Source organism: Pezoporus flaviventris, unplaced genomic scaffold (genome assembly GCF_033815535.1).
Source record: "Pezoporus flaviventris isolate CSIRO_AGI_PZ_B2104156 unplaced genomic scaffold, CSIRO_AGI_Pfla_v1 ptg000002l, whole genome shotgun sequence".
NCBI lineage: Eukaryota > Metazoa > Chordata > Aves > Psittaciformes > Psittacidae > Pezoporus > Pezoporus flaviventris.
The window spans coordinates 82733285-82760014 of NW_026892550.1; the positions used below are offsets into that span (position 1 = coordinate 82733285).

The 26730-nt window shown below is 45.3% G+C and overlaps 1 protein-coding gene across 1 annotated transcript in view; it reads left to right on the forward strand.

Annotated features, from left to right (window-relative positions):
* The first annotated feature begins 1063 nt into the window (after positions 1 to 1063).
* Positions 1064 to 26730, forward strand: part of CACNA2D4 (calcium voltage-gated channel auxiliary subunit alpha2delta 4) — a 128687-nt gene continuing 103020 nt past the window's right edge. Inside the window, exons 1-10 of the mRNA XM_061444683.1 lie at positions 1064 to 1438; positions 6677 to 6758; positions 14292 to 14408; positions 15912 to 15971; positions 17522 to 17684; positions 19884 to 20015; positions 20987 to 21047; positions 21656 to 21806; positions 23348 to 23422; positions 24654 to 24743. Coding sequence (XP_061300667.1) covers positions 1332 to 1438; positions 6677 to 6758; positions 14292 to 14408; positions 15912 to 15971; positions 17522 to 17684; positions 19884 to 20015; positions 20987 to 21047; positions 21656 to 21806; positions 23348 to 23422; positions 24654 to 24743 — 1038 coding nt within the window. The 5' untranslated portion in view covers positions 1064 to 1331. The remainder of the gene's footprint in view (positions 1439 to 6676; positions 6759 to 14291; positions 14409 to 15911; positions 15972 to 17521; positions 17685 to 19883; positions 20016 to 20986; positions 21048 to 21655; positions 21807 to 23347; positions 23423 to 24653; positions 24744 to 26730) is intronic.

Below are 26730 nucleotides of genomic sequence, written 5' to 3' on the forward strand. Positions count from 1 at the left end.
TGCCACTTCTATTATCCCATTTAATGTGCAGCACCAATGCTGCACTCAGTAGCACATCTATAATACATGCCTTTGTTTATTTTAGTGCTTTGACAGCTGGTTTCTCCCTCCACATTCTTATGAGAAAGCTAATGATCGAGCATGGCTTTGCGTTTTGTATTAAATACACCGTTTGTAAAGGTGCAGAAGATGATTGGAAGATACTTTAATAACCAGGTTAATTCATAGCCATAGAGTCAAGGTGTTCAACAGGCAATTTATAATCTTTCAGCTGCTGTATCTATAGTTATTTATAATCCATACTTCTCGTGACTGTGATGAGCTTATACAGCATGCTCCTCATCCGAGTGTGCAGTTTGCTGCTTGCTGCTTTTCATCAAGCTCAGCCATCGGGCTCCTTTGATTCATTGGTCTCCAGACAAATGAGGGGGTGGCAATCTCAGTTGAATGTTGCCCGAACTGAGAGGTTCAACTATTAGTAAAGACTTACTAACATAAGGAGACAATCAGTTAAAAACGGCATTTTCCATGCTGTTTTTGCTTCCTGCTGCCCATTTTCCCTCCTTTTCTCTCATCTCTCCTCTCCTCTTTCCTTTCTCCTCTCCTCCTTTCTCTTGTGCAAGCTGGTCCTGTGCAAGCCTCAGCACCGAGCAGAAGCACAGCATGAACAGACTGGTGTCTGCCTTGTAGCCCACATTCCTGGTCCCAACCCCAGGTCCCCAGTGGGGAGGAGATGGTGCTGGGGTGACCTGCTGGAGCAACATGTCAGCATCCTGCAGTGTGACAAAGAGGCCTTGCTGGACACAGATCAGAGGTCAGGGTTTATTTGTGGGGGGGAGGGAGTGGATGTGCCCCTTTTAAAGCAGGCACAGCCTGACCTCTGGCTGGAGAAGCCAAACCCATCTTCAGGAATCAGAGTAATCCCGTGTGATTTTATCCCACTCCACTTCTCTAAATCTGTGGCTGCTGCTGCTTGGTGAGGGGATTAAGGGGCTGGTGGGGGATTACGTAGCTACTGCAGCTCGCGGCACGGATTCTCCCTCCCGACACGGCCGCTCCTCAGGACGCAGAGATGCACCGCACCCACGGGTGCCCACCAACGAGGGTCCCTGCAGGTTTATAGCCGCCTGCCCTGCATCAGAGACACCGTGACAGCACCCGGTAGCAGGAGTGGCATTTCCAGGGCGGAGGCAGCCAGGGTCACCCAGGGGCTTGGCCCCACAGCTTGAGGATACCCAGTGTGACAGCATGGCAGGGGCTGCGTGGGATCCCCCCCGGGGCAGCAGGAAGGACAGGGAACCCCCACATCCCGCTGTCCAGTCCTCTTGCTGATGGTTAGCACATGGAGGATGGGGCCCTGGGCCATCCTGTGGATGACACTCTGGCTCTTCTGCCTCCTGCCCTCTGCCAGGGCCCAGACGAAGATCCCGCTGGAGACGTAAGTGTTTCCTTCTCTCTGTTGTGCAGTGTTTCTGGTGTGGAGTGGGCAATGCTGTGGGCATGGGCAGGAGGATGGGAGTGCAAGCGCCGCAGGTGCAGGCTCCTCCAAAGGAGCACATCACTTCAGGAGAAGTTGTGTTTCCTTCCAATGGTGGCGATGGCTTCTGGGAAAGAACATGGGAATGGGAGCCACAGATTCCGTTCACACCTCTAGCATGGATGCAATGCCTTGTTTTTCCATTCGTCAAGCAGAGCAATGATACTCATCTGCTTTAGTTAAGCAATTTGTCATTTATTAATGCATTGCTTAATGCACTGGGTGGCAGAAGGCAAAACCAGTTTAAAGACATATTCATAAAACCCCGCCACGGGTGCAATTTGGAGAGATTCAGCCATGGAGGCAGATGCAAGCAGCCCCAGTTTAGCAGCTCCCCAGTTTAGCAGAGCCATTCCAGCAGACAGTGACAGGGACACCCCGGGGATGTATAGCAGTGGTGAGGACCTGGCTGCAGGAGGCATACGCATGGGGTGTTAGAGTGAAGATGCATCTCTCTGATACACACTAGATATGGTTCGTGCAGTACAAGCTTTGCAGCTCTGACCCCTTGTGTTGGTCTGGTACACTGATGGCCGAAAAAAAGCCTTTGTGTGCACATACGCAGCCTGGATAATACACACATGTGTTTATTCACGTGGGCAGATGTCACGGGATGTTAGGGTCATGGAGGCTACACATAGGAAAGAGGCCATAGCACCTTTTCTTCCTTACTCCTGCTACACCCTATTACAAAACGTGTAATAGCCCTTCCCAGAGCTTTGGAGCATAGGAATAAAAGGATGGGCTGCAATAGAAAGCATAAACAAACATGTTTTGTGCACAGAAGCACAGCATGGTTTGGGTTGGAAGGTACTTTATAGATCATCTATGACTGTATGATTCTATGATTCTATGATCATCTATTTCCAAAACCCCCTGCCATGGGCAAGGACACCTTCCACTAGACCAGGTTGCTCAAAGCCCCATCCAGCCTGGCCTTGAACATTTCCAGAGATGGGGCACACACTGCATTTGTGTCCAGGTACTAGTGCACATGCAGGGCATCTTCATGCACCTTTTTGGATGTGGTTTTGCAGGGCACCCATTCCTGCACGTGTGTGTTGGTGTGCATAAGCGGCTCCTCCAGCACGGTCACTGCTGGAAAACTCCCCACCAGCCTGCCCTGACAGCACCCCAGGAGGCTAAGGGCTCTCAGCAAACCCAGTGTATGAAAACTTCACCTTGTAAGCTGATTTAGGCAAGTTAAATCCTTTAAGGATTAAAAATGTCAGCACCACAGTTGGTAAAAGTTGTTGGGGGGCAGCTTCTCTGGAGCTGGGATCAGTCTGTCCACACAGGACAGCCAGTTGGTCTGGAGAGGAGACAACACTGCCATCCACTTTCTGGGGCAGACATGTCTGATAAACCAACCAAAGGCAGCTCAATCCCTTTCCTGAGACTGAGAAAATGTTTTATATTCAGTCATTGCCTATAAGACCCTTTGCAGATGTGCTCACCTATACAGCCCAGGCAATTACCAGGAGCTGCAATGACGTTATCTGGGGAGGGTCTCAGGAAACTTTGCCACCAATTTTATTCTTGGCTGCACTTTCAAGCCCTTCCTCATCAAAGTGCTTCTGATTTGCATCTCACAAAAAGGACACAGAGGTTACAGAGAATAAAATCCAACTTCTGATAATTTTAAACCATGCAAAATAAAATTCAGCTTTCCATTCCCTGGGTAAATACTGCATGGAAATACCTTTTGGCCTTGAAATCTGCAGCATTAATAACCTGGACAGCCTTTATGCTGGTTTTGCTACTGAATACAAGTGCAGGGATTACAGGCAGGCAATCTCTGACCAAATCCTTTTCTGATGTGTTTGGTTATAATGTGATAGTCCTTTACCACGGAGAAAAGAGTTACGTCACTTTGCACAATTTGGAACGTATTCATGCACAAGAATGAAGAGTAAACAATAGAAAAAAGCTTTTCTCCCCTAGCACTGAAATCAGACCCACAGCTGAATTAATCCCTGGTGGTTGAAATCCACTCCTGAATTTAACTAAAATATTAAAGTTGCTCTCTTTCAATGAAACTTCAGTAGAAGAGCACATTGGCCAGAGGACCGAAGGAAGTAAATCAGTGGAAAATGGACTTGCTTCATAGGTTATGCAGGGACATTCTGGGGACACAAAACCAAAGACTTTGAAACACAGCTGGGTTCAATCACAGTTAAGTGACATAAGGCTAAATCAGCCTGTGCTGCTCCCCAAGTCGCGTCTGGCTTTGTTGCACCATGTTCAGTTCATTGCCAGTTTATTCACATCTTTTCGAAGCTCACTTGGCTTTAACTCCAGCGTGCAAAGCTCTACTCAGTCGATTACTAGCAATGCTTCTGGGGTTCAAGGTCAGCACAGAAACCACCTCCTCTTTACTCCTGGCCACTGCTCTGCTCATCAGCTGGCCATGGCACGGTCAGGAGTTCTTGTAGCTGTGAGGATAGTGAGGATGGTGAGGATGTGGATCTGGCTGCTCATCCTTTGCTGCTTAGGACACCAATAAACATAAGGACATGCTGGTGGGAGAGGTGAATGTCAACCTGGTATGGCCTCTTTAGACTGCCCCTACCACCTGTACGTATCTCTCCCTGAGTTCATGGAGCTAGCAGCCTTAGATGAAATTTCTCTGCAACCTGATGAATTTTAGACTGACTTTTTCTCTAACTTGTTTATAAAAAAATAAGGAAGCCTATTTGAATTCAGCAGGCTGCCCTTGATTTCCCAGTACTCTGAGGTTACTCCCTTCCCTGGCAAATAATTGTCTTTTAAATATGTAAATGCCAGTATATTTCCACCTCTCCATTTGCCTCCTTTTCAACTTCTGTAAAATGCCACTCTATATTTTTAATTACCCACTCCTCAACCCTGTCACATGGGGCTTTGGGACCTTTGTGCCCTCCCATTCCTCTGTGACACCTAACTTTCCAACCAGCTCTCCAAAGCTGCTCGTCTCTGGCCCTCTGTCTGCTAAAAGTGCTCTCAAAGGCTAAAAACCAACATTCTCTTGTCCCGTTTTTAGGAAAGCAGAGAATCCCAAGTCATGATGGACTTAAAGACTGCACAATGAGCAGATCCACGAGCAGTAAGGCAGGGATCTTCCATGAAAATGTGTGTGTGGCTGGCTTCTCTAGTGACTGACTGTTGCTAAGCTTGTATTTATTGTGGGCCTCTTACTTCAGTAATAGCATCTTTCTGCTATTTTATATACATATATCACAGACTCTTCCACCCTAATGGGTTGACAAATGATGAGGGCTGGGGGGAACAGGGGCACACGCACTGCCACAAACACAACACAAAACGGAAAGGCCAGGATCATATGCACCTCATTTCTGGGGGAGGCAAATGGGGTAAAGATAAACTTCATTGCTAAAATTACTATCCCAGACTTCATGTCCAGGTTCTCTTCTTCTGCAGCAAAAGGTGAGGAGACTGAAGAATATTAGTCAATATCAGCACAAAACATCTCATACATAAAAGCTATAAAACCATCAGCAGCAGATGGGCATCGAGTTAAATGTTGATTCAGAGCTCCTTATACCTCAGGGAATCTGTTAGTTACTACAACAAGCAGGAAAGCATCCCATAAGGTGCCTGTTATGGTTTCCTCTTTTATTATAGGCTTGCTAGAATAATTCTGATACGGGGCAATAAATCCTGCTGTCCTATCAAATACCCATACTCTTTTGCATTTAAGAATGAAATGAAGAGGCAAAAGCTCTGGCTGTCAAAATAAGATGCAGAGTACAATGCTAAAAAGAAGGGGGGGGGGGGGGATGACGACGACATGACACGAATGGGTAAGCCTTGTTCTTATTGACTTCAGCTGGTGCTAGAGCACACTCAGTGGTTAGAAATTAATGCCTCATTGCTAATTGAGGAGTGATTAAAAAAGACACCCACCCTCTTATACTGCTTTTATAGGCAGTGGAAAGAGGTGCAGTTTAGTATAGAAGCCTTAAGTATGTTTCAAATCATTCCTATAGCTGCCTACTACCCTTTTTGCAAGAGGAGAGTCTAAACAGTCTTTCCCAGGCTGAAGTTAGCTGTTGTGATTATTCCACCATTGTTGCGCTGGCTTTGCTCCAGAGCTCATCTCTGTTGGTGTTTTATTGTGCTATGAAAATGGTGTGATGCACTGAGAAATTAGACCCTGATGATAAAGCCTGCTTAGGACTGGAAGAAATCTACTGGAAGCCGTAGCTAAGACTCTGCACCCCATAAATAAGTAGTGTATTCTGGTAAGTGGAGGAGGCTATTTATCCCATTGAATAAATCTCTCCTAAGTGAGTCCTTGTTGAAGGAACTGTATGTAGGTGGATCTGCTTAATGTGAATCATGTAACAGATTTTTGATGAAGTGCTCGTCAATAATGAGAGCCATCTATTTTGATTTGGATGGCTTGATGTTCAGGTTGGTCTTCAACATCCTTATATACTCCATGTGGTATTGCTATTGTCAGTTATTTACAGGATGGCACAAATGTAAGTACTGTTTTACAGTGACAAGGTGTATAATCTACTCTGGCATTATCAAGCTGTAGTATCTCCACTGACAGCAGTGAATTAGTCTGGCTTGTTGGTCTCTGCTCCACAAAGCTCTAGGAACTGAATCCAAGGGGTGAATCTTGACAACTTCTTTCAGGTCTGGCACTTATTTCTCTTCAGCAGTCTTGACATTAGGTGTCTAGCCCTTCACCCCGGGCTCTGTCTGCAACCAGTGAAGACAAATAGGTGTCTGCAGAGAGCTATTCATATCACTTTGCTAACAACAGAGGAAAACAGCTGATGCTGAAGACCAAATGTAGAAGTTTTGTACTTCTAAAGTTATGTGAGACAAATTCACTAAGTCAAAACTTGGTGATTAGTTAAAATAGTGACTGAGACAGGCAGAACTCAGTGTCTCTCCTCACTGACCAATGTCCCAGACAGAACGTCCAAGAGCAATGCTTGCTGCCTGCCTTACTCCTTGTCTGGCTAGCAGTATGGGGAGAAAGCTTTGTTGCTGTCACAGTAGTGGCTTAGAGAAAAAAGGGGAGGATTCATACTCAGGAAAATTGAGCTTTCCCCGTCTGAAGAAGTAAACAGTTCTGCTGATTTTTATTAACACTGATTTATCCTTTTTTCATTTTTTTAGGGTGAAGGCTTGGGCAGATGCCTTTGGTGGGGAGCTGTACTCCATTGTGACTAAGTATTCAGGCTCTCTCCTGTTGCAGAAGGTAGGCAAAAGCTGTGAGGGTTCAGTTGCTTTGGACTGTCTCCCCATGTAGCCCTCCAAGCTTTCCTCTGGGATGGAAGAAAGCAAGCCACACAGGTCTCCAGTTAACTCTCAAAACCCATGTAGCTTCATATCCATAAGCAGAGAGTGATGCCCTGTGGCCATTCTCCGTGAAGTGGAGAAGGGTGTCCATCTATCTAATGCCCTTCCTGTTTTCATTAGCCATGGCTGAATGGCACTTAAATAGTCCTGTTTTAAAAAAAGAAATACTTTTTAACAGTACTAATTTTGTTTCCCCTCTGATAATCATTTTATGCCCTTTTGTACTGACCCTTCGCTCCTCCTTTCCTAATTGCCTATCAGTTCCTATCCTGCCCATCACTCCCATGTTCATGGTCATCCCATTGTCCCCTCCTGCAGCTCTCCAGCTGGCACTCTTGTTTCTTTCTGCTTTCTTCATCTGTCTTCCACCAGTCACTTAATTCTTTGAATTCTGCCCTTGAAACTCTGCTTTGGACAAGGTCCCTGAGGCAGCTGCCCTCGAAGCCACGATCTTCCAGAGGTGCAGAGCTCTGCTTGGCCTGGTCACCAAACACCAGGCACCATTGCACGGAAACAACAGTGTCAGTACCTGAAACCAGCATTAAAGGGTGTAGCCCCAGAGGCTTTAATAAAGGTCCCATTTGCAGATGTAGAGAAGCTGTCCTGTTACTTTGACTCCTGAAGTCAGAGGTGAATGGCTGCTCCTCTTCCAGGCTTGGTGAGCTCTGCACTGCGGGAGCAGGGCTGCATGGATCAACAGGTCTCAAGTGCTGTGCAGGGGGCCTGGTGGCTGCTGGGTGCATCTGAAGTGATGCAGTCCCCTCTCCACCCCATGGGACTGTCCAGTTCCTTTTCTTTACTCTTCCTCTGACCCTTCTCTTCAATACAAACCCTGCATTGTCTCTTAGGCCTTCTAGGTGCCTGATTTCTGTCCTCGTATTAGTAATAACACCCATATCTCAGTGCAAAAGGAAGGATCTGGATGTCATTTGCCTTGCCTTGCTTCTGAGCCCTTCTTTCCCTGTGTCCACAGTGCTGCTTTCTATCTGGAGTAAAGGAGTATCACCCTTGGTAGGCTTGGCCATGGACGGCCTTCAGCATCCACCAAAAAGATCCATACTGATCTGATCATCAGACCTTTTTAGGAGGAATGTGCCACTGTGCATTAAAAATCTGTCAGCACGAATAGAGGTACTTCATGCACTAGTCATGAGGCAGCTGTGGTGGGTATAGATGCAGGTAAAAGTTTGGCTTTTAGCAGTTTGGATGATGTCTGCATTGCCCATTATTCCATGGGGTCTCCAAGAGATAATTGTCAGAGGCAAAGTGACATGCTCAGGTATTTCTGGTGGGTGCCAGAACTCCACTGGGTGTAAGATTCAGACTGGGATTATTTGATAGTCAGGCATCTGCATCTGATGCTATATAGGTATGCTTAAACATAGCCAACTTGCACTGCTTGTGTGGCTATTTCTACCAAGAGATTAAGGGAGTTGATGTTCCTTAAGGTCCAAAAGTCAGTGGGACCAAGAAAAACAGGGTTTAGCTTGAAAATAGCAGTGTTGTGAAAGTTAACAATGGCAAATGTGATACTAGGGTAGGTGTTAAGACAGCTGTGCTGTTGACCCTTTAGGAATGTTGCACTCGATTGTTTCACCCCCCTCTGTCCATACTGTCTTGTCTCTTGGGATCTTGATCTTTTGGAGGTATGGGTTATATGAGACCTGTAGATTCTAGTATAGTACCACTGAAAATGACAGTCATGGCAACCAGATCTTGAACAAAAGTTCTCAACTTTATCAGCTTTTGGTGTAATTCACTGGAAGCAAAGAAAACTGATTTTTGATGAAAAAGAAACCTGAATGTTACAAAATCCAATCTTGCATTCATGTCAAGGGCCGGGAGGCAGAGCTGTATTTCCCTGGTGGTCTGACAGCCTTATAAAACAATTGGACTTGCCTGTCCCAGTCCTTGTCCACATGGCTTTGTTCTGGGAGAGGGGAAGGTGTCTCATTTGCTCTTGCAAGTGTTGGGGCTTGGATGTAGCACAGACAGATTGTGCTTTGCACAACCTCTGTGGATGCTCTGCATGGAACGCTGTCACCCATGATTCAGAGGGAAAGTGTCCTTCAGTGAGCCACTGTCACCACTTCCAGCACTGGGATACAGATGAGCTCGATCCGGACTTGCTCTGTTAACACTCCAGTGAAGAGCCATCTCCCAAATGCACATCCTGTCCTGCTGTTGTGGTTTAGACCCAGCCAGCAATTAAGTACCGTACCACTCCCTCACTCCTTCCCTTCCCCAGCCAGGGTGGCATGGGGAGGCAAATGAAGAGAATGTAGAATCTATGGGTTGAGATAAGAATAATTAAAATAAAGTGCAATATAATATTAATAAAAAGGGTTATAATAATAAGAAAGACATAAAACAGAAAAAATCAAAACTTAATAAACACAAGTGATGCACAATATAATTGGTCACTACCTGCTGACTGATACTCAGCCAATCCCCAAACAGTGATCAGACAACTCACCCCGGTTTACATACTGGGCATGATGTGCTGTGGTATGGAGTACCCCTTTGGCTAGTTTGGGTCAGGTGTCCTGTCTGCTTCCCCCAGGCTTCCCATGCCTCTTCTCACTGGCAGAGCATGAGAGACTGGAAAGTCCTCAATCAGGGTAAGCACTACATAGCAACAATTAAAACATCAGTGTGTTATCAGTGTTATTTTCAGACTAAATCCAGAATAAAGCGCTGTACCAGCAACTAGGAAGAAAATTAACTATCCCAGCTGAAACCAGGTCACCTGCCCTAACCTCAGCAGTTTAAACAGCTCAGGACTGCCCTAACCTCAGCAGTTTAAACAGCTCAGGATTGCCTTTCAAGCTTGAAGTCACTCTTCTTGAGCTCTTTCATTTTCCCTTATTTCCCTGGGCCTAGAAAAACGGTCCAGGGATATTCCCTTATTTTCCTGGGACTGGGGAAATAGGGGAGGACCAGGGAGCACACACAACTTCAGTCCTTCTTTCAGCCTCTGTTTCCTTAGCAAGCCCTGGGTTAGACACTTACTCACAAATCAGCATCTCAAAACAGATGATCCTGGATCATGACACCTACACTGCTACAGAAGGATGGCTTCAGGAGGGCATATACAGATCTTTTACTAATAGCAATGTTTTCATGCCCCATGAGATGCACCTTGGCAGACCACAAGTAACTTTATGTGGATCGTTAGAGTAGTGCAGACTGCAGGCCTGCACAGGGGAGCCAAATGCCCTGAAGTTTGGAAAACCAAACGTGCTTTCCAGGCACCTTCCTCTTTTTGGGCCATTGCCTCTCTTTCACATTAACTATTTCTCTGTGTGTGTGAGCATGCACAGACCAGCAGAGGAATGAGGGGCACAGTGTAGAGACCTTTTCTGCTTAAGTTGATAGGCATTTTGCCTTTGTGGAAATACAAACTGAGAGAAAACAGCACCTTTCATATTTTGTTTCATGCTCCCTTGTGCCTAATAGGTTCAAAGTAACTAACTTATTGTTGCTTTGAGAGCCATAATTATTCAGTTACTAAATGTTTTGTATGTAGACCTTCTCCTTAATATTTAGCATAAACTTCCTTTTGTGGCTTTGAGTTTGCTTGGTTTTCTTTAGGGTTTTTTGTTTGTTTTCCCAGAAGAACTCTAATATCTCATTGCAAATCCAAACAGTCAATTTCTTGCCAGGCTTTATTGTTTCAAGAGACCTGGTGAATCAGTAGACATCTCTTGAATCCGCAAAGGCAGGATTTCATCCTGGATCAGAAGGCTTTTAGAAAGCCCCCCAGGTGTTTCTCTATCCCAAGCAGTAAGGATATCCTCAAATTAAACCTCATCAAGGTAGCAGAAGCCAAAGAGTGATTTTTGGTTTGATGGCTGAAGTATTCAGGGTGGTTGTAACTAGATGATCTTAAGGTCCTTTCCAACCCTAACTATTCTATGATTATGCAGCAGAAGTTAAGGTAAGTTGAAGTGGAACTTTTTACAAGGGCAAGTAGTGAGAAGACAAGGGAGAATGGCTTTAAACTGACAGAGGGGAGATTTAGATTAGATATTAGGGAGAAATTCTTCATTATGAACATGCTTCCATTTCCTGGAAGTGTTCAAGGCCAGGCTGGACAGGCCTTTGAGCAACCCGGTCTAGTGGAAGGTGCCCCTGCCCATGACAGAGAGGTTGGAACAGATGATCTTTAAGGTCCCTTCCAGCCCAAACCATTCTATGATTCTGTGATAAGCTTGCATAACTAAACCTGGCTCTAAGATGATGGATCTGTGTTAGAATGTTGACCAGAGTCTAGAACAGCTGAGAGCAATACAGCTGGAATAGAGAGGTAATGTGAAAGGCTGAGTAGGGGGAAGAGAGTAGCATCTCCCAGAGCCAAGGAACAGAAAGCTGCAACTTGTGGCTTATGAGGTCTGTTTGCTGATAGTCCTGCTGCTGCAATCAAAGTGGCAGCCATGCCAAGAAGATGATACGGAGGTTCTTGCCTCCAAGTGGCAGGAACGCCATCAGCTTCAGCAGACCCAAATCTTCACTTTTTCTTCTACTGTGTAAATGATGCATTATAAGTGTTTCCTGAGAATTGCCTCCTGCCTCCTTATGGACCTGAGGTGATGATTGCCTACCCCATTGGATAGGGCTGAGAAAGGACAGCACGACTTGGCTGTTTGCTCCAGCTATGTAATTACTAGAAAGCACGACAAATAACTGCATGGTGAAGAATAGAAGTTAAAGAAGTTCAGTCAAGACATTTTCCTGGGTGAAGATGAAAGGGATGTCTTTCACACTCTTAATATAGTTTCACTAGCAGTGAGTAATGCAACACCGTGTACACCAATGGGCTCAATTTCATGGAGGTGGCAACAAGAAAATATATTTGGTGATATATCTCTGTTCACAGATAAAACTTAGAATACTGGGTCCTGGATATTCCAGTTTTAAGTCACCACCCCCATCACTGCAGAAGGAGAATCTTAATTAATTGCTCCTTCTATTTTAAGGGAATACTAATTACTAGATGAATATGAAAAGATTTTCTGTTAGATCAGAACTTTTTGGCCCCTTTTCAACATCAGATCCTTTCAGCCAATTCTCCCTAAGTCTACAGACAATTCCTGTTCTGGAAATTATAATGATCTGATAACTTGAACCCTAAACTTATTCTGTGCAGGCTAATCTTGGTCAGCTACAAGCACCTGTATTGACATATGCATACTTTCAAATATGGTGTCTGCTAACAATATTGAAGTCACAGGCGCTACTTCATTGCTCACCTTTAGGAAGTCTTGGAGTGAATGTTCATTAATAGCAGGAGAATTTAGTGGCAGTGATTCAGATAGAAAGTTGTTTGTTAGACTGTAGGAGGAAAAAAAGTTCAAACCAGGTGTATTCCTTGCAGCCAACTGAAACTTTGCAGAAAACTTTTTGGTGGTTGTTTTCCTGTCTTCTCATTCCTGGCTAGTTCCCAGGGCTGAGACGTGTGTACAGTATTATCAGACTGCTCATGATTGCTCATGATTACTTTTACCTTGTCAACATCTACTTGTCAATGTGTCAAAAGCACATTAAACAATAATTGAGAGGTGAAAAGCCCTGTTCTTTTTCATTCAAGATATGACCCAAAGTAACCGATGGCAGGTCACTTTGTAAAGTGCATGCTTGCCCGTGCTGGTGTGGTCCCCCCCCTTCACTAGCTTTCCCAGGAGAGATTACCCTCCTCCCCCCGAGGAGGGCCTGATTAAAGCCTAGCCTGGCAAAGATCCCTTCCCTTACAATGAAACCATGACACAGAGCTAAATGGGACAGGCACCAGCTGGGATGCGTCCTGTGCTCTTGTCAGCAGTCAGGGACCTCGGTCAGGGGGGTTGTTGTTGCACGTCCCTCTTTCAGCATCATGGTTACGCTAACCTTCGTGTTCAACCCTACCTCCTCCCCTGCCGGTCCTGCCTACTCAGCCACAGCAGAGGGGATGCAAGGACTGGCGTATTTAATCCGGTAAAACCCTTGCTGTTAATCACGCCAGACAGAGCAAGCAGCCTCTCTGCCATGCCTGCTGCAGGCTGGATGCTGCTATTTCTGTTTGATGTCCTCAGCCTGCCCCATCCTCAAGGCATTTCTTACCCTGCCTGGGCTCAGCTGCCCTCCCTCCCAGATGGTCAATGAGCTTCTTGAACAAAAGGAGCTCTACTACCCACCCTAAAGACATCCGAAGTTGTCACCATCCCCTTTCTTCTAACTCCAAAGTGCCTCAAAAGTCCTGCCATCCCCTTACCCTTTCACCACCTCATTTTTTACCAGCACAAGAAGTCCAGCCCTGGGTGAGATTGATGCTGTGGTGTTAATACAACATGTAGATGATGGGAATGTGTATACACTGCAGAGAGAAATGATGATGAGGGATGGGGGAAATTCAGTCTCTGTTGCCTTCATGCTTCCACATTGCTGGGGGAAAAGGCTCTGGCTTTTGTGAAATAAGTTAACCATATTGTGTCCTTTTGCAGGTTGTTTTACTCTTCATTTCTGCCTATCTTTGTTAGGTTTGGGATTTATTTTTCTTTTTTAAAGGGAAATAAGGGCCACTGTATCCAGTCTTGAAAGGGGAGATTCAGGGAGGCAGATTACAGTTATCCAGTTTGGGAGTACTGTCAGGTTTTTAATGCCTAGATTCTACAAAACATGGTCAGAAGAAACTGGTTATCTCTAAGGCTGTCAGACCCAGATCCTTCTTATTACGGCATCTCTCGCAGTGGAGGCAACAGTACATAGTTACACTTGTAATTCCTAGTTTCAAGGAATCACCTCTGCGGTACTCTTGGCTCAAAGTGTGTTGTGCATGCTGAATAAGTATCATAACTGTCTCACTGACCTTTCCTTAGCAGTTTCCCACCTAAGCCTGAGCAGACCCTTCTTGCTGCAGACCTGATAAGTTACCCTACAGATAGGATGGCACTGTGGGAGGACAAGTTATTACACTAGCATGACATCTCTCCCACTAGTGACCCAGAGCACATATGGTGTAGGAGGCAATATAATGACAGTATACAGTTCCTTGCCCTTCTCTCTGCCTTAAGTAAATTTCAGGTATGTGATGTACATAATGTTATTATGGATGTAAGCACAATGTGTATTTTTGGTTTTCAAAAGCCTCTTCTGCTTCTCTCTCCTTTGTAGTCACTAATAGCTTCGGGTACATTGCTGTTTTCAACAGTTACAAGCTCACAATTGGATCAGTTGCCTTTACTTAGTCAAAATGCTTTGTGTTACGGCCAGTGATCTGCACACACCCTGAAAAGGGGGGAAATACAAAGGGGGGTGTGGGGTGTGATAAATCAGACTGGTTCTTTCAACACATCTTTCTTCACCAAAAATAATAATACCTAGCTAACAATAACAGATTCACCCCTCTCCTTATGAGCCTCCTGCTCAGCAGGGTTTTCTGCTTTCCCTTGGGTAGAAGTACAAAGATGTGGAGCCAACGCTGAAGATCAAAGAGGTGGATGGCTTGGAGCTGGTGAAGAAGTTCTCAGAGCAGATGGAAAGCATGCTCCGCAGGAAGGTCGAAGCCGTTGAGGTAAGACCACCAGGGCTAAAGAAAGGAAATCCTCTCCTGTCAGCCCCAGAGCAGTAGACACAAAGCTTCCTGCTTGTACCAGGAGTGTGTGGGCACAGAGGTTGCATGAGGACTTCCTTGCCTAACAAAATGCCTGCTGATGCAGCTGGCTGCTCTCTCTGAGCTTTAAGTAGACACTGGTGGGAGGATGTGGGCGTTCAGACAAGGGAATGCTGGCTTCTCCCTCAGCCCAAAGTAGGAAATGAGATACAAACAAAGTCTAGGAATAAATATGAGGGAATGAATACTCTTCCAGGAGAAAAAAAAGCTGTTTATAGAGAAAAAAAACACCTCTCGCAAGAGAAAAGCCATCCTTGCATAATGCAGTCTGGCCATTGAAGACTGGTAGCTTGTTTCAGCTGTGTGTGTGGCTCAAGGGAAATTTCTGCAGCCCCTGAACAGAAGCTGCAAGGAAAGTGCTTGGTTTTCCAGCTGTGTACATGGGGAAGTGTGGAGGAGGTGGCAAGAGGTCTTTAGCTGTTGCTGTGTTGGAGATCAGAGCGAGTAATCATTATGGCCCCTCTTACCTCTTGCATCTAAGGATCTATCATATTCCCTTATATTTACCCACTATGAAAAGCATATTTCTGTAGTCACAGAGCCTTGACTGTTAAAGGCATCTAATGTGGAAAAGTCATCCAGAAACACATCATTTGAATCCCAAAGTGAAATGTGGGCATATTTAGACCCAGAGCTTTGGCCCATAACATTAAATTCATATCCAGACTTTTCCAGTGTTTGGATTTCCTTATCCTTTGTGAAGGAGCAAAAAGTAGTTTTGCTGAGACTATCGCTGATTGTGCAGCTCTGAAAACATGTGCATGTGTAGCTGGATTCCTTCCCAGTCTGCACCAATTGAGAATTAGTGCCCTGAAGCATCACAGTGGAGAATGCTAGTTGATTATTTTGTCTTCCATAAATGGTAAGAGCTTATAAATGGCCACACCATCACTGAGTCCTTTATGAAATCAAGTCATGGTCTTTGTCTCAGTAATAATATACCAATATTGAGACTCCCACAAGGCCTTTTCTTCTGACAAGATACTGACATCAGGCTGGGTCTACCGTGCCTTTCCCATGGCTTTTTGGAAGGGTTCATGGAAAATGAAATTAAATCTCTGGCTGTTCATTCTCTGAATCAACATGTTCCTGTTTGTATATGTCCTGTGATATCTAAGACTGCTCAGGGGTTTAGTGGGGACTCTGGAGTAAGTAGGTGTGAATACACTTGGCAGTAAATAGCTGTGAATATACCTTCCAAGATGTAAAGTTGCAGCACAGAATGACAGGTCAGCAGAAAAGGAGGGTAGGAGGGAAGTTTATAGCCCTGTGACTCTGTGTTGTGGTAAAGGGGGCAGTTGCGTGTCTTTTCACTACCTGTCTGAATGGCTGATACAGCTGGAAGAGCTTATGGAGGGTTTTTTACTGCACTCCCTCATCTTTCTTTCCATGTGCTTGCATTAGAGGTTGGTGGAAGCAGCAGAAGATGCAGATCTGAACCACGAGTACAACTCCTCACTGGAGGTAAGTTTATCCTAGTCAGTGACAAAATATGACACGCATCAGCCACCTCAGGTTCCTGAACAGGTTAGGAGTTTCCTTGTCTTCAGGGCACTCGGGTTGTCTAGAAGGTAGTGTAAGAGACTCCCTTGGCAGATCCCAAACCTAGTAACACCAAGGAGATTAGTCCCTTCGGTGCTGGGAGGGGAAGGATCTGTGAAGACGTTGGGTTGTGTGATGTTATTGGCATTACATTTCTGCACACCAACGTTGTCACTATATGATGCGTTGTTGCAAATTAGCTGGAGCTTTGTCAGTTACTTGACTGGAAAACGAACTAAAAATTGAGTGTGTATGAGTGATGAGGTGGATGCTGTTACAAATACCCACAGCAAACTGCTAATCCCAATGAGCTGAGTTTCTCACTATCTTTCTCAACAGCTCCCATCATCTTTTCTCTACCCTGCAGACACCCACTTGATAGGACTCCCCTTAAGTGAAAGCTTGGTGTTGTCCAAGCCGTTTGGTTAATTGGCTTTCTGTTAACAGCTGTTGTAGCCAAGCTATGGGATTATTGTTGTTGAAGGGAACTGGAGTGAAAACTCTGCTAAAGAATGTCCGCTGTCCTCAGTGCAAGCACAGAGTGCTTAGTAGAAGTACAGGCTATCGCTGCAAGTACACGTCTCCATGCTGGGAAAAGGTGGGAGTGAAAATGGTTCTTGAAATCAAGCTAGCTGCCGTCTTCACCTCTTTATTTAAGAATCCCATTACAGTCATGCTAGTTGGGTTAGCTGCATTCACAGTAAGGGTCATGGGTGAGTTGAAGTACTTGACTGTATTCCCACACATCATTCACACTGCCTGAGTACTGTTAGCTTGAACATAAAGCCTTAAATAACCTCTGCCCTTGGATAAAGTCGACAAAAACATCTTCAAAACATCTATTATCAAGGGTGAAGAGTGTCCTGAGGATACTAAAATGGCTGTAGGTGCTAAATCACCAGTGGCTTCACAGGGGGAAAACTCCATTATCTTTGATCACCTTCACTCTATCCTTCACTATTTATGTGTGCCTGCTGCTTAGAGTGATAGAGTGAGGGGATAATCCTGGATAGATGAACATCAACAGCTCGCTCTAGTAAATGACAGCTGCAGAGACAGGACAAGTAAGGTCTGGATTGGCATGCCCTGTAGCAAACCTGGGAGGCAGACCCAGTGAGACACTCCATCTCTCTGGCTAGTCACTTAAATACCTGTGAGGGACCACAGGAGTCCACCACTCTGTCCCTTTCCTCTCAGGTGGCTCTTTTTCTGCTGGTTATGACCATGCTTTCAGTCATATGGGCACCTGACAGTGAGAAACTGGTCAGAAACCATCATTTGTGCAGCTTGACAATTTTCGGTTGGTAATGGCTGTTGGTTGCTGCGCATCATGATCCTATTTGAAGCCCAAATTCTTCAGGTGTCACTTCACCTTTTAAAGAGGTTTTGAGTTTTTTTTCAGGCAGTACCTGGTGATAGTCTGTCTTATTCTCTCTTGTTGCCTTTCTCTCTTCCATTGTCATCATCAACAGTTTGATTACTACAACTCTCTCCTGATTAATGATAAGGATGAAAATGACAATTATGTAGAGCTTGGAGATGAATTCATTTTAGAGCCAAATGAGCATTTCAATAATCTGCTGGTGAACACAACGTACAGTGATATCCAGCTCCCCACCAACGTCTACAACAAAGGTAATGGCCTCTACTTTCTCACTACTAGTAGGTTACTGTGGAAACAACCAGTAATAATACTGAAAGAAAAGATGGGAATATTAAAAAAAAAAAACACAACTGACAGAAAAGAAAACAGGGCTGGAAAGATATTGTCCCAAGGCATGTCTATGCCTGTGCTGTAGCTTGTCACTGTGACAGGGCTTAGGTATAATCTGCTCTTGAAAGACCTCTGATTATGGACAGTTCTCCATAATCAGAGGCAGGCAGTATAGTCTCCTAGGGTTCATCTATCCACGCAAAGATGCTATGAAACACAGTGATGTGAATTTACTGGCAATCGTCACTCCATACAAAGGATCAGATCTATCAAGGTCTTCAGGTGTTGAGGATCTCACTGATTTTAAATGAGATTTTAGATCCCAAGTACCTTTGTATTATGGGGCACTAACAGCTCACAGGGACACTTTTAACTCCTAATGAGCATATCCATAGGGACTGAAGGTAGAATCATAGAGTCACAAAATGGTTTGGGTTGGAAGGGACCTTAAAGATCCTTTAGTTCTAACCCCCCTGCCATGGGCAGGATAATGAACAACTGTTAGAAGGACATGACTATTCTGGGTTATTTTTCTCAGTGAGCCTTTGGCACTTTAGCAGCTGCAGAAGGCCAGGAAGGCACTGAGGCTTATACGGCCTCGTCTGTGCCCAGAGTGTGTCCTCTCCTCCTGCACATCTTCCACTCTGGCTACGCACCAGAAACCACTCCATCTCCAGGCTGGTCAGCACACTGCCAAATCTGCGGGATGAGGCACCAGTTGTGATCGTTCTGAGTTTACTGCTCCTTTTGGCCACCACTTGAAGCTGCCTGAACTGGCTCCTTCCCTGCCTCCCCATCAGCTCTTCCCCTTGCGTACATTTTAGCAAGAAAAAAAGCTGCCATTACTTCTCTCATTTACAATCTTCAGGACCAGACAGGGTAGGTGCTGGTGACTGTGCTCACAACTGTTACATTATTTAGAGGGACAATAGAGGGAGTTCTATTTCTCCCATGATTTTCAATTAGTTCCATCTGGTCTGACAGCACCAGACACTAAAATCTTGCTCACAATAGAGCCACCAGCAGAGTTGGCTGTGGGCAGCTACATAAAGTAGGCTGCTGCCTAGAGCAGCACACAGGAAAAGGTGGCCAAATGGATGCTGTCAGAGACAGGAGAGAGGCGCTGCTCAGCTAGCTGATTTCTTGCCTCTAAAGCTTGACACAAACCATCCAACTGCTATGGCTGGATAATGAGCAGGAGATGGAGGAGGAGGAGATAGAGGAGAAGGAGATGGAGCCATTTGATACCCGTGGCTCATGCCGGGACCAGTGCTTGGCAGTACTCACTCCCTCTTTTGCAAATTGCAGCAAGCCTGGCTCTCCACAGCTCTTCTGGCTCCCTACATGTATGAGTTCCTCTGGCCTCATCCCTGGAGGAGTCACAGTTCAATTTTACCCTATTTTGACCAAAACTGCCATTAGTAAAGTGACTAACAGGAAGTGGTAGGCCAAAGCCCCTTCCCTTTCAACATTAATACATCTAATCCTACAATAATTAGTCTCATAATTCCCTGTTTCTATTGCTGCTGCTCTGTTTGGTCTCCTGAGGCAATGAGTCAACACAGACACCAAATATACATTGTCTCTTACGAATTCTTGCAAGCCTGCAACTTGCTATTGATTCTGATGAGATCAGGGGCAAGAGAGGACAGCTCAGGCTTTGTAAAAGAAAGAGGAGGAGACAAAAGGATTGTTGGCAAAAAGAGGAGAGAGAAATGTCATGAAATCCTAGAGCTCCTCTGTCTTAGGCAGTTACAACTAACATAAACACTCCTGAGCCCTGCCTGTGTGGTGTGGCCCGTTGTGCTCAGTGCAGTGCTGGTTTTCTGGGCTTCTCAGAGCCCTCTTCCAACCAGGTGTAATGCCCAAGGGCAGAGAAGGATGGAACCAGAAACAGGGATAATAATATATGACCAAGATCACTTGTAGCAGCCAGTGGTGACCTGGCCTCCAGGATTTACTGGATGATGTATCCAGTTCCCTTCCCATTGTCAAAGTTTTGGACAAGGCTGCACAGCTCCTGGGGTTGCTTTTGTTCTCATCTCTCTCCTCCATTGGAGGTGGTGGGTCACCTATCCTCTTTTGCACTTTTTTCCCTATTTTCTATTCTTTCATCACAGACCCGGACATCCTGAATGGTGTTTACATGTCAGAAGCCCTGAATCCTATTTTCGTGGACAACTTTGAAAGGGATCCCACGCTGACCTGGCAGTACTTTGGCAGCTCCACTGGATTCTTTAGGCTCTACCCAGGTAAAAGAGCAGAGATCAGCTTTGCTTTTTCAGTGCAATGCAATAGTCTTGCAGGACAAGGTCTGTGCCATGGAAGAGCTCAATCTGGGAAGGTTGAGGGCAGCATGACCCCATGATGGGCAGGGTGCAGTGAGAAAAATACTGAGTGCATGGGCTGCTGACACTTAGGAGGAAGGAATAGTGTCCATGGTAGGCATGACCCCCTTTTTCCTACATGGACCAGCCCCCTAAGCATGATGTCCTTGAAATCCTGGAGAAGGCTGCTTACAGGTGCTCCAAAAAACCTCACAAAACACCATGGCAGCACCCATCTCTCAGGTGGGGTGCGGATGCTGCAGGAGGGTTCCCTGCTTCATGCTTCCCTGTGGTTTTTAATAGCAGCCACAACCCCTCTCCATCCACGTGGCAGATGCTGCTGCCAGTCTGACTTGTTATCCACACATGAGCAGAGAGCTGCATATAAGGTCATGGAGCAAGAGGGGAAGGTCTGTGCTTGAAGGAGCCCACAGGATCCTCCACAGCTGTAGCCTGGCCTGCTGTCCCCTTCATCAGATGGCTGCATGCCCTTGTTCTGTGACCTGTCACGTGTTGTGGAAGGGAAAAGTAGGGATGACTGTGAGCAGAGCAGGAAACAGGGGACATGTCCCTGTTACTGCTCCTGTGTTTATATGCTCTCAACCACTGTTGGGGAGAAAAAGATGTTGAAAACTACATCAAAGTGGCAAAAAGCTCAAACTAAATGCAGCTGCTCCCCATAATGAAAAAAAACTGTATCTAGGTACATTTTTAAATAGGTATCTATGTAGCTCTGCTTGTTTTTCTACAGAATGGCCACTGCTATTGCTGGCCAGACTTGTATGCCCATGAGGTAGCTGTGTCTCAGCAGTGAACAGTGGAAGTTCCCTGGGGAGTGGGGAGCAGATGCCTGCCTGTCTGTGTGTGTTTATTGCTCCTTTTGTTGCTCCCCTCAGGAATAAAGTGGTTACCAGATGAGAATGGAGTCATCTCCTTTGACTGCAGGAATCGTGGCTGGTAAGAGTTTTGGAGAGACTTAGTCAAAGCACCTTTCAGTCTTCCTCTCCCCCTCTTTTCCAAAGTGACACCTTGGTGAGTTCCTGATCACCAGCTACTGCCCCGTGCGGCTTCTGCAAGAAATGAGGGCTACATAAATGAAGGCAGTGGCAGGTTAGGAAGCTTTACCACCTGTCAGTTCCAGCTTGCCTTATGGCATCTAACATGTGCCACATGAATATTGCCACTGGTTTGTCCTTCCTCTGTCCCATCCTTCTTATAATTCTGTGACTGGAGGGATGGGGCTGTTCAGACTCCAGAGATGTGAAGTGTTTACTCAGTCTGTTCAGCATGGCTAAAGGAGGCTTTAGCAATTGTCACTGTTAGCTGTTTGTGGACGTACATCTGCAGCAGGCCCAGCACTTGCCAATGTGGGAAGTGAGATGCTGGGGCTGGTGGAGAGGCATGTTGGTAGGAAGGGACCCATTGGATACCCAGCCTGACCCTGCTGAATAGCTGTGTTCGTGACACTCGTTTTGCTGCCTCTAGCATCACGCAACAGCAGCACGCTCAGCATTCCTCCTCTTTGTACACTCACCCTGCTTCCTTGTATTCTTCTTTTATAAAAGGTACATCCAAGCGGCCACCTCTCCCAAGGACATCGTCATCATTGTGGACGTCAGTGGGAGCATGAAGGGCCTGCGGATGACCATTGCCAAACACACCATTACCACCATATTAGATACTCTGGGAGAAAATGACTTTGTCAACATCATTGCAGTAAGTATGTCCCATTTTCATTAAGTTGTCTTCCTTGTGCCTTATACCAGCTTTTTCAGTCCCCTTAGCAACTATAGGCATTACAGTGGTGTAACTACAACACTTAGTACCTATGTTGGATGGTGGATTAAAACCAATTACCTTTGGGAAGCTGGCTTCATGTGGTCAGCAGGGTGGCTGCTAAATCATCATCCCCCTGCCCCACCCCGGAGGATGTCAGCTGCATAGTTTTGCTTACTTAGGGATGTGAGTGCAACAGGTAAAGTGGTGTAGAATGACACTAGAGCTAATAAATTCACCTAGCATAGCACAGCGTAATACTGTGTTGGGCTCCAGCCTCAGGAGAATCTTTCCAGGCTAGAAAATTACCAGCATATGCCTTTTCATGTGTCAGAATCCTGCAAGGCGGCAATCTAGTTCAACCTGCGCAGGTCTGCATGGAGTCTGGTCAGGTTGCTTCAGTGTTACTATCTCCCTTTTTAAGCCCTGGACAGGTTGAGGATATGCTGGTTACCCATAGAGAACCAGCACTACTATCACAGAAAGCAAAGCTTTTCCATGATCCAGGCCAAGAACAGGAGGTTTGGTGCCACGTTAAAGCCAAGCAGCTGCCTGTCTCCTAATTTTAAAAGCTAATTCAACCACCTCTTTCCCTGGGCTCCTTTCTATAAAAGCTTGCCAGGGCACAGTCACTGAGATATAAAGTCTAGTTTTTGTCAATAGCTTGTTATTGTGCAAGTTACTTAGAAACTCCAGTAAAGATCTGTCTTTATATGGCTGGATAGTTGGAAGAGTGAACAGTGTTGGCAGAAAAATGGAGGCAAGCCATTAGAGTTTGAAATATCATCTGTTCATCAAAACAATCCCAGAAAGAGCATATAATATATATTCCTTTACTGTACCCACACCAAGAACCTACCGGCTCAGACACATTATAGCTTGACCTAAGCTCCTAAGCTTGAGCATTAGCAGCCTCTTAGCCATGCTTTTAGGAATGATGCTCTTCTGAACCTTGCAGTGAAAGGTTTATACTGGCATGTTTTACCTCACATATGTATCAGGCTAGAAGAATACACCCCACTAATTATCACAATTTGGTGGATATGTGGTAATTTGATATGTTGTTATTCAGCTATGCACGAGAGGCATCAGACATTAGGATACAAACTGACCTGCAAAGTTTGACAGGGGACTCGCAAAGTCTCCAGAAGTCAAAAATATGTGCAAATAGTGCTAGAAGCAAGGCCAAAGGCATAAGCTAATAGAGCGTGGAAGAAATGTCTACAGTGTGAGTGGAAAAAAAGCGATTTTGTATGTGGAGATATGTCCAGATAGAACTCAGCAAAGCACCATAATTAATGCATTATTCAAACAGATTGAGATTTGTCAAAATTACATTTTGCATAATCACTGCAAATGATTCTTAAGGGAAATGTGTATAAAATGGCATAATGTTCCATACTGTTTTCTGAACATCCACCCAGGACATGAACCCAGTTTTCTCCAATTACAACCCCTTTCTTTTCACTTTCTCTTTGCAGTATAATGATTATGTTCATTTTATTGAACCCTGTTTTAAGGGTATCCTGGTCCAAGCAGACAGAGATAACAGAGAGGTGAGTACCAGGCTCCTATCTGTGTTATTCACGTAGCTCCCTTAATGTAAGAAGTACAAGAGGTTAAGATGCTGTGACATGAATCTCCAGGGGGGAAACAACCATTTCCCAGAAACATGTGGGGTTGCATTTCAGAAACAAGCACCAGTTCAGTGGTGTGTGCTGGCTCTGTGGTTCACCTTTGCTTACACAAAGCCACTGTAACATGGGGTCAGCTGGCTAGCTAACCAGCAGCAACCAGCTTCCCTGTGTCACAAGGGATGCACCACCACTACTGCCAGAGCTTGGCTGGACCCAGCCCAGACTGCTGTGGAAGAACAGCTTGCAGAGGGAAAAGTGTCTCCACCTTTGAAACCCCACATCCTCAGCCCTCAAAAGAGAAAAATCAGCCCTTTTCTGGTGAATGTGTTCTCAACCTGGCCTGATCCTTTGCCAGGCTGGACTGCCAGCAAGCTTTCTCTGATGGGGGGGGTTTGTTGCTCTTATCCAGGAGGCCTCAGCCTGTACCCAGCTGCTCCATCGCCCTCTGGGCTGACTTGTATCTTCAGCATTTCTTACCGTTTGGTTTTCTTCAATTCCCTTATCTTTATACTAATACCTCAGATATATCACATCCTTCCATGTCTTCAACAACCTGATTTCTCTCCAGATTTCTTTCCCAGCTTACTCCTGAGTCTGAGTATGACTCCAGAGGGTGATGTTTCCTGCAGCATTTCCCAAAGGATCCCCAAGCATTTTGGATGCTATGTTGCAGACAGCACTCTCTGAGGGTTTCATTTACAGCCAGATCAATGCCTCTTAAGTAGTGGATGAGCACTGATTTATTTTTTCTTTTTTCTTTTTCCCCAGTCCTGTCGCTCTTGCATGCACAGGAATGTTTTGCTTTGTTTGTTTGTTTTCCTGAAGGGATAGGCAAAGGAAAGTCTGATTTCTAGCAGTTTTGTCCCTTGCATGATGTTTTATTGACCGCCCATAGTCTGCAGCACATAGACTGTGAAATGCAGTCCTGCTCTGGCTGCTTGGGCAATGGTGCAACATGATGGCACTGCCAGTGGAACCGTCACTTGACTTTCCCACCTCCACCCATCACAGTAGTGCACTGCACATCCAGCAGTGGTGAAGGATCAGGAGCCCAAAGCACAGGTTTTTCCACGTTACCCTTTCCTCCCTCTGCTGAAGGAAACACCCTGCCTGAAACTCATTGCTGCCTTTTTCACTCTCTTCTTGCCAGCACTTCAAGCAGCTGGTGGATGAACTGCAGGCAAAAGGAGTTGGCACTGTGAACAAGGCTTTGACAGAGTCCTTCAAAATACTGAGGGAGGTAAGAGTCAGTGCTGCTGCATGCATTGGGCACAAGTGTCCCTGCCCACCCCTACTTTCTCCTCTGCATCTCATGACTTAGCACATCCTTCACGGTGAGGCAGGGGGGCCGCTGGCATAAGCTGATCTCACAGTCCCTAACTTCGTGATGGGCAGTGTGCAGGGGTGACCCCGTAATTTGGAGGTGCCAGTTTGTGCGTGGTGCCTTGAGGCTGCCGATCTCTTCAAGGCTGTAGCCTCCTGAGTGCTTCCTTAATGAGCCACACAACTGGGCATTGCTCAGGCACCTTGGTTATAGATGGTGGCAATAAAATACAACTGATCAGCTGAGGGTGACAGTTCTAGTCATAAGTAATGTTATTACAATGTGAGCCTTGATAAGTAGATGATGATGAAGATGTGAAACGTTATTCTCAGGCTTCAGGTTTATTTCAGTGTCACTTTGAGTGTCAGTGCTTGGGGAAGAAATCACTGGTACAGAAGAATTAATCAGTCAGTCTGATCATGTCCTGTGATAAGAATTGTAAATGATTCATTGCCTTATGTGAACTATTGTGACTTCAGTAGTCTGGAGATAAACATAAAATTTAACTCTGTTTCTTAAGGAAGGTTAGCAAAAAAGGACAAAGAACCAGCTGAGCACCCCACCTCCTTGTAGCCCTGTGTATAGTGTGGTTGGCCTAAAGATGCCAGTGCCTTTGGGGCTGAGGAAAATACGTACACGCTATGATGCTAGTGGCCATAACGATGATATTGATGTTAAATGTAATGTGCTAGAGGTATTGACACCCTGGAAAGGATTCTCCAGTCTTACTTATTTTACAAATTGAAGGTTTAAGTTTGTTGTTGGGTATGGTAATTCTGTTCCTGATTTATGCCAGTGCAAGCATGATCAGAGTTGAACCCAGGGATGGTGGTGGGTGATGCTGATTTGCCAGTGGTTACAGAAGCATAATGGAATTAATGGCAACTTGAGAAGACTGTGGTGTAACTTTGGCATTGCAGTCATAGGCTGGCAGCACTCCTAGTAGTAATGCTTCAACATCTTTGGAGGAAGATACTTGAGATGACCAAAGAGGCAGTAATGATATAAACCTAGAACAACTGTATGGACTAGAGGCCTGCTAGATTTATCTACGTGTGGCTTTGAACTTTATGACAAAATTAACTTGAACTTTAAAAACAAAGATCCAGAGCCTGTATAGATATAAATCACAATATTTAAACAATTTTTCCAACAGAGGAAAGAATGATTTCTTAATATCTAACGTAGCACTTTGCAACTTCATCCCAGGATTTCCGTCTGCCTGATGACATTCAGAAGAGACAGAGGTGATGTCTCAGTGCACAAGCAGCATCATGCACATACATAGGCATGCAAGTACAGAACCATGTCTGCTGTCCTAGAACAGCCTTCCCCAAACATCAGCTTCCCTATTTAGGGACTCACCTAGAGAGTGTCTTGATACCACCAGCTGGAGGACTCGAGGCTCAGCAAGCATCACAACTTGAGTCAAAAGGGTATCACCTGCCAAGTGCTCTTATACTTCATGGACTCTCTGAAATCTTAGAGATTCTTAGTTCTGTATCAGTAATAGGAAAGGAAAATGGTTTCCATCAGTGTGCCCTGAAACATATCTGTGCTGCTGCATTCACGCAGACAGGAGAAAGGGGAATTTTGGCGGAATTGGCCACCCCCCTCCCGTCAGACAACATTCACATTCTAAGCTTGTAGTCATAGCTGTTACTCACAGACTGTCCTGTTATTGTCCACAGGAGCATACGCAAGGGAATGAAAATGAAAATTGCTACATCACACTGATGAAACAGGTTTTGCTGATTACAACAGACAACCAGTAATAATATCTGTAATGAAAGTGATTACAAAATTTCCCTGGTAATTTTCCTCAGTCCAATTGCTTGTAGAATTAATAGCCCAGTAGAGACCCACTCAGTGAGGTATGAGTAACAGAGGGGTTGCAGAAGAG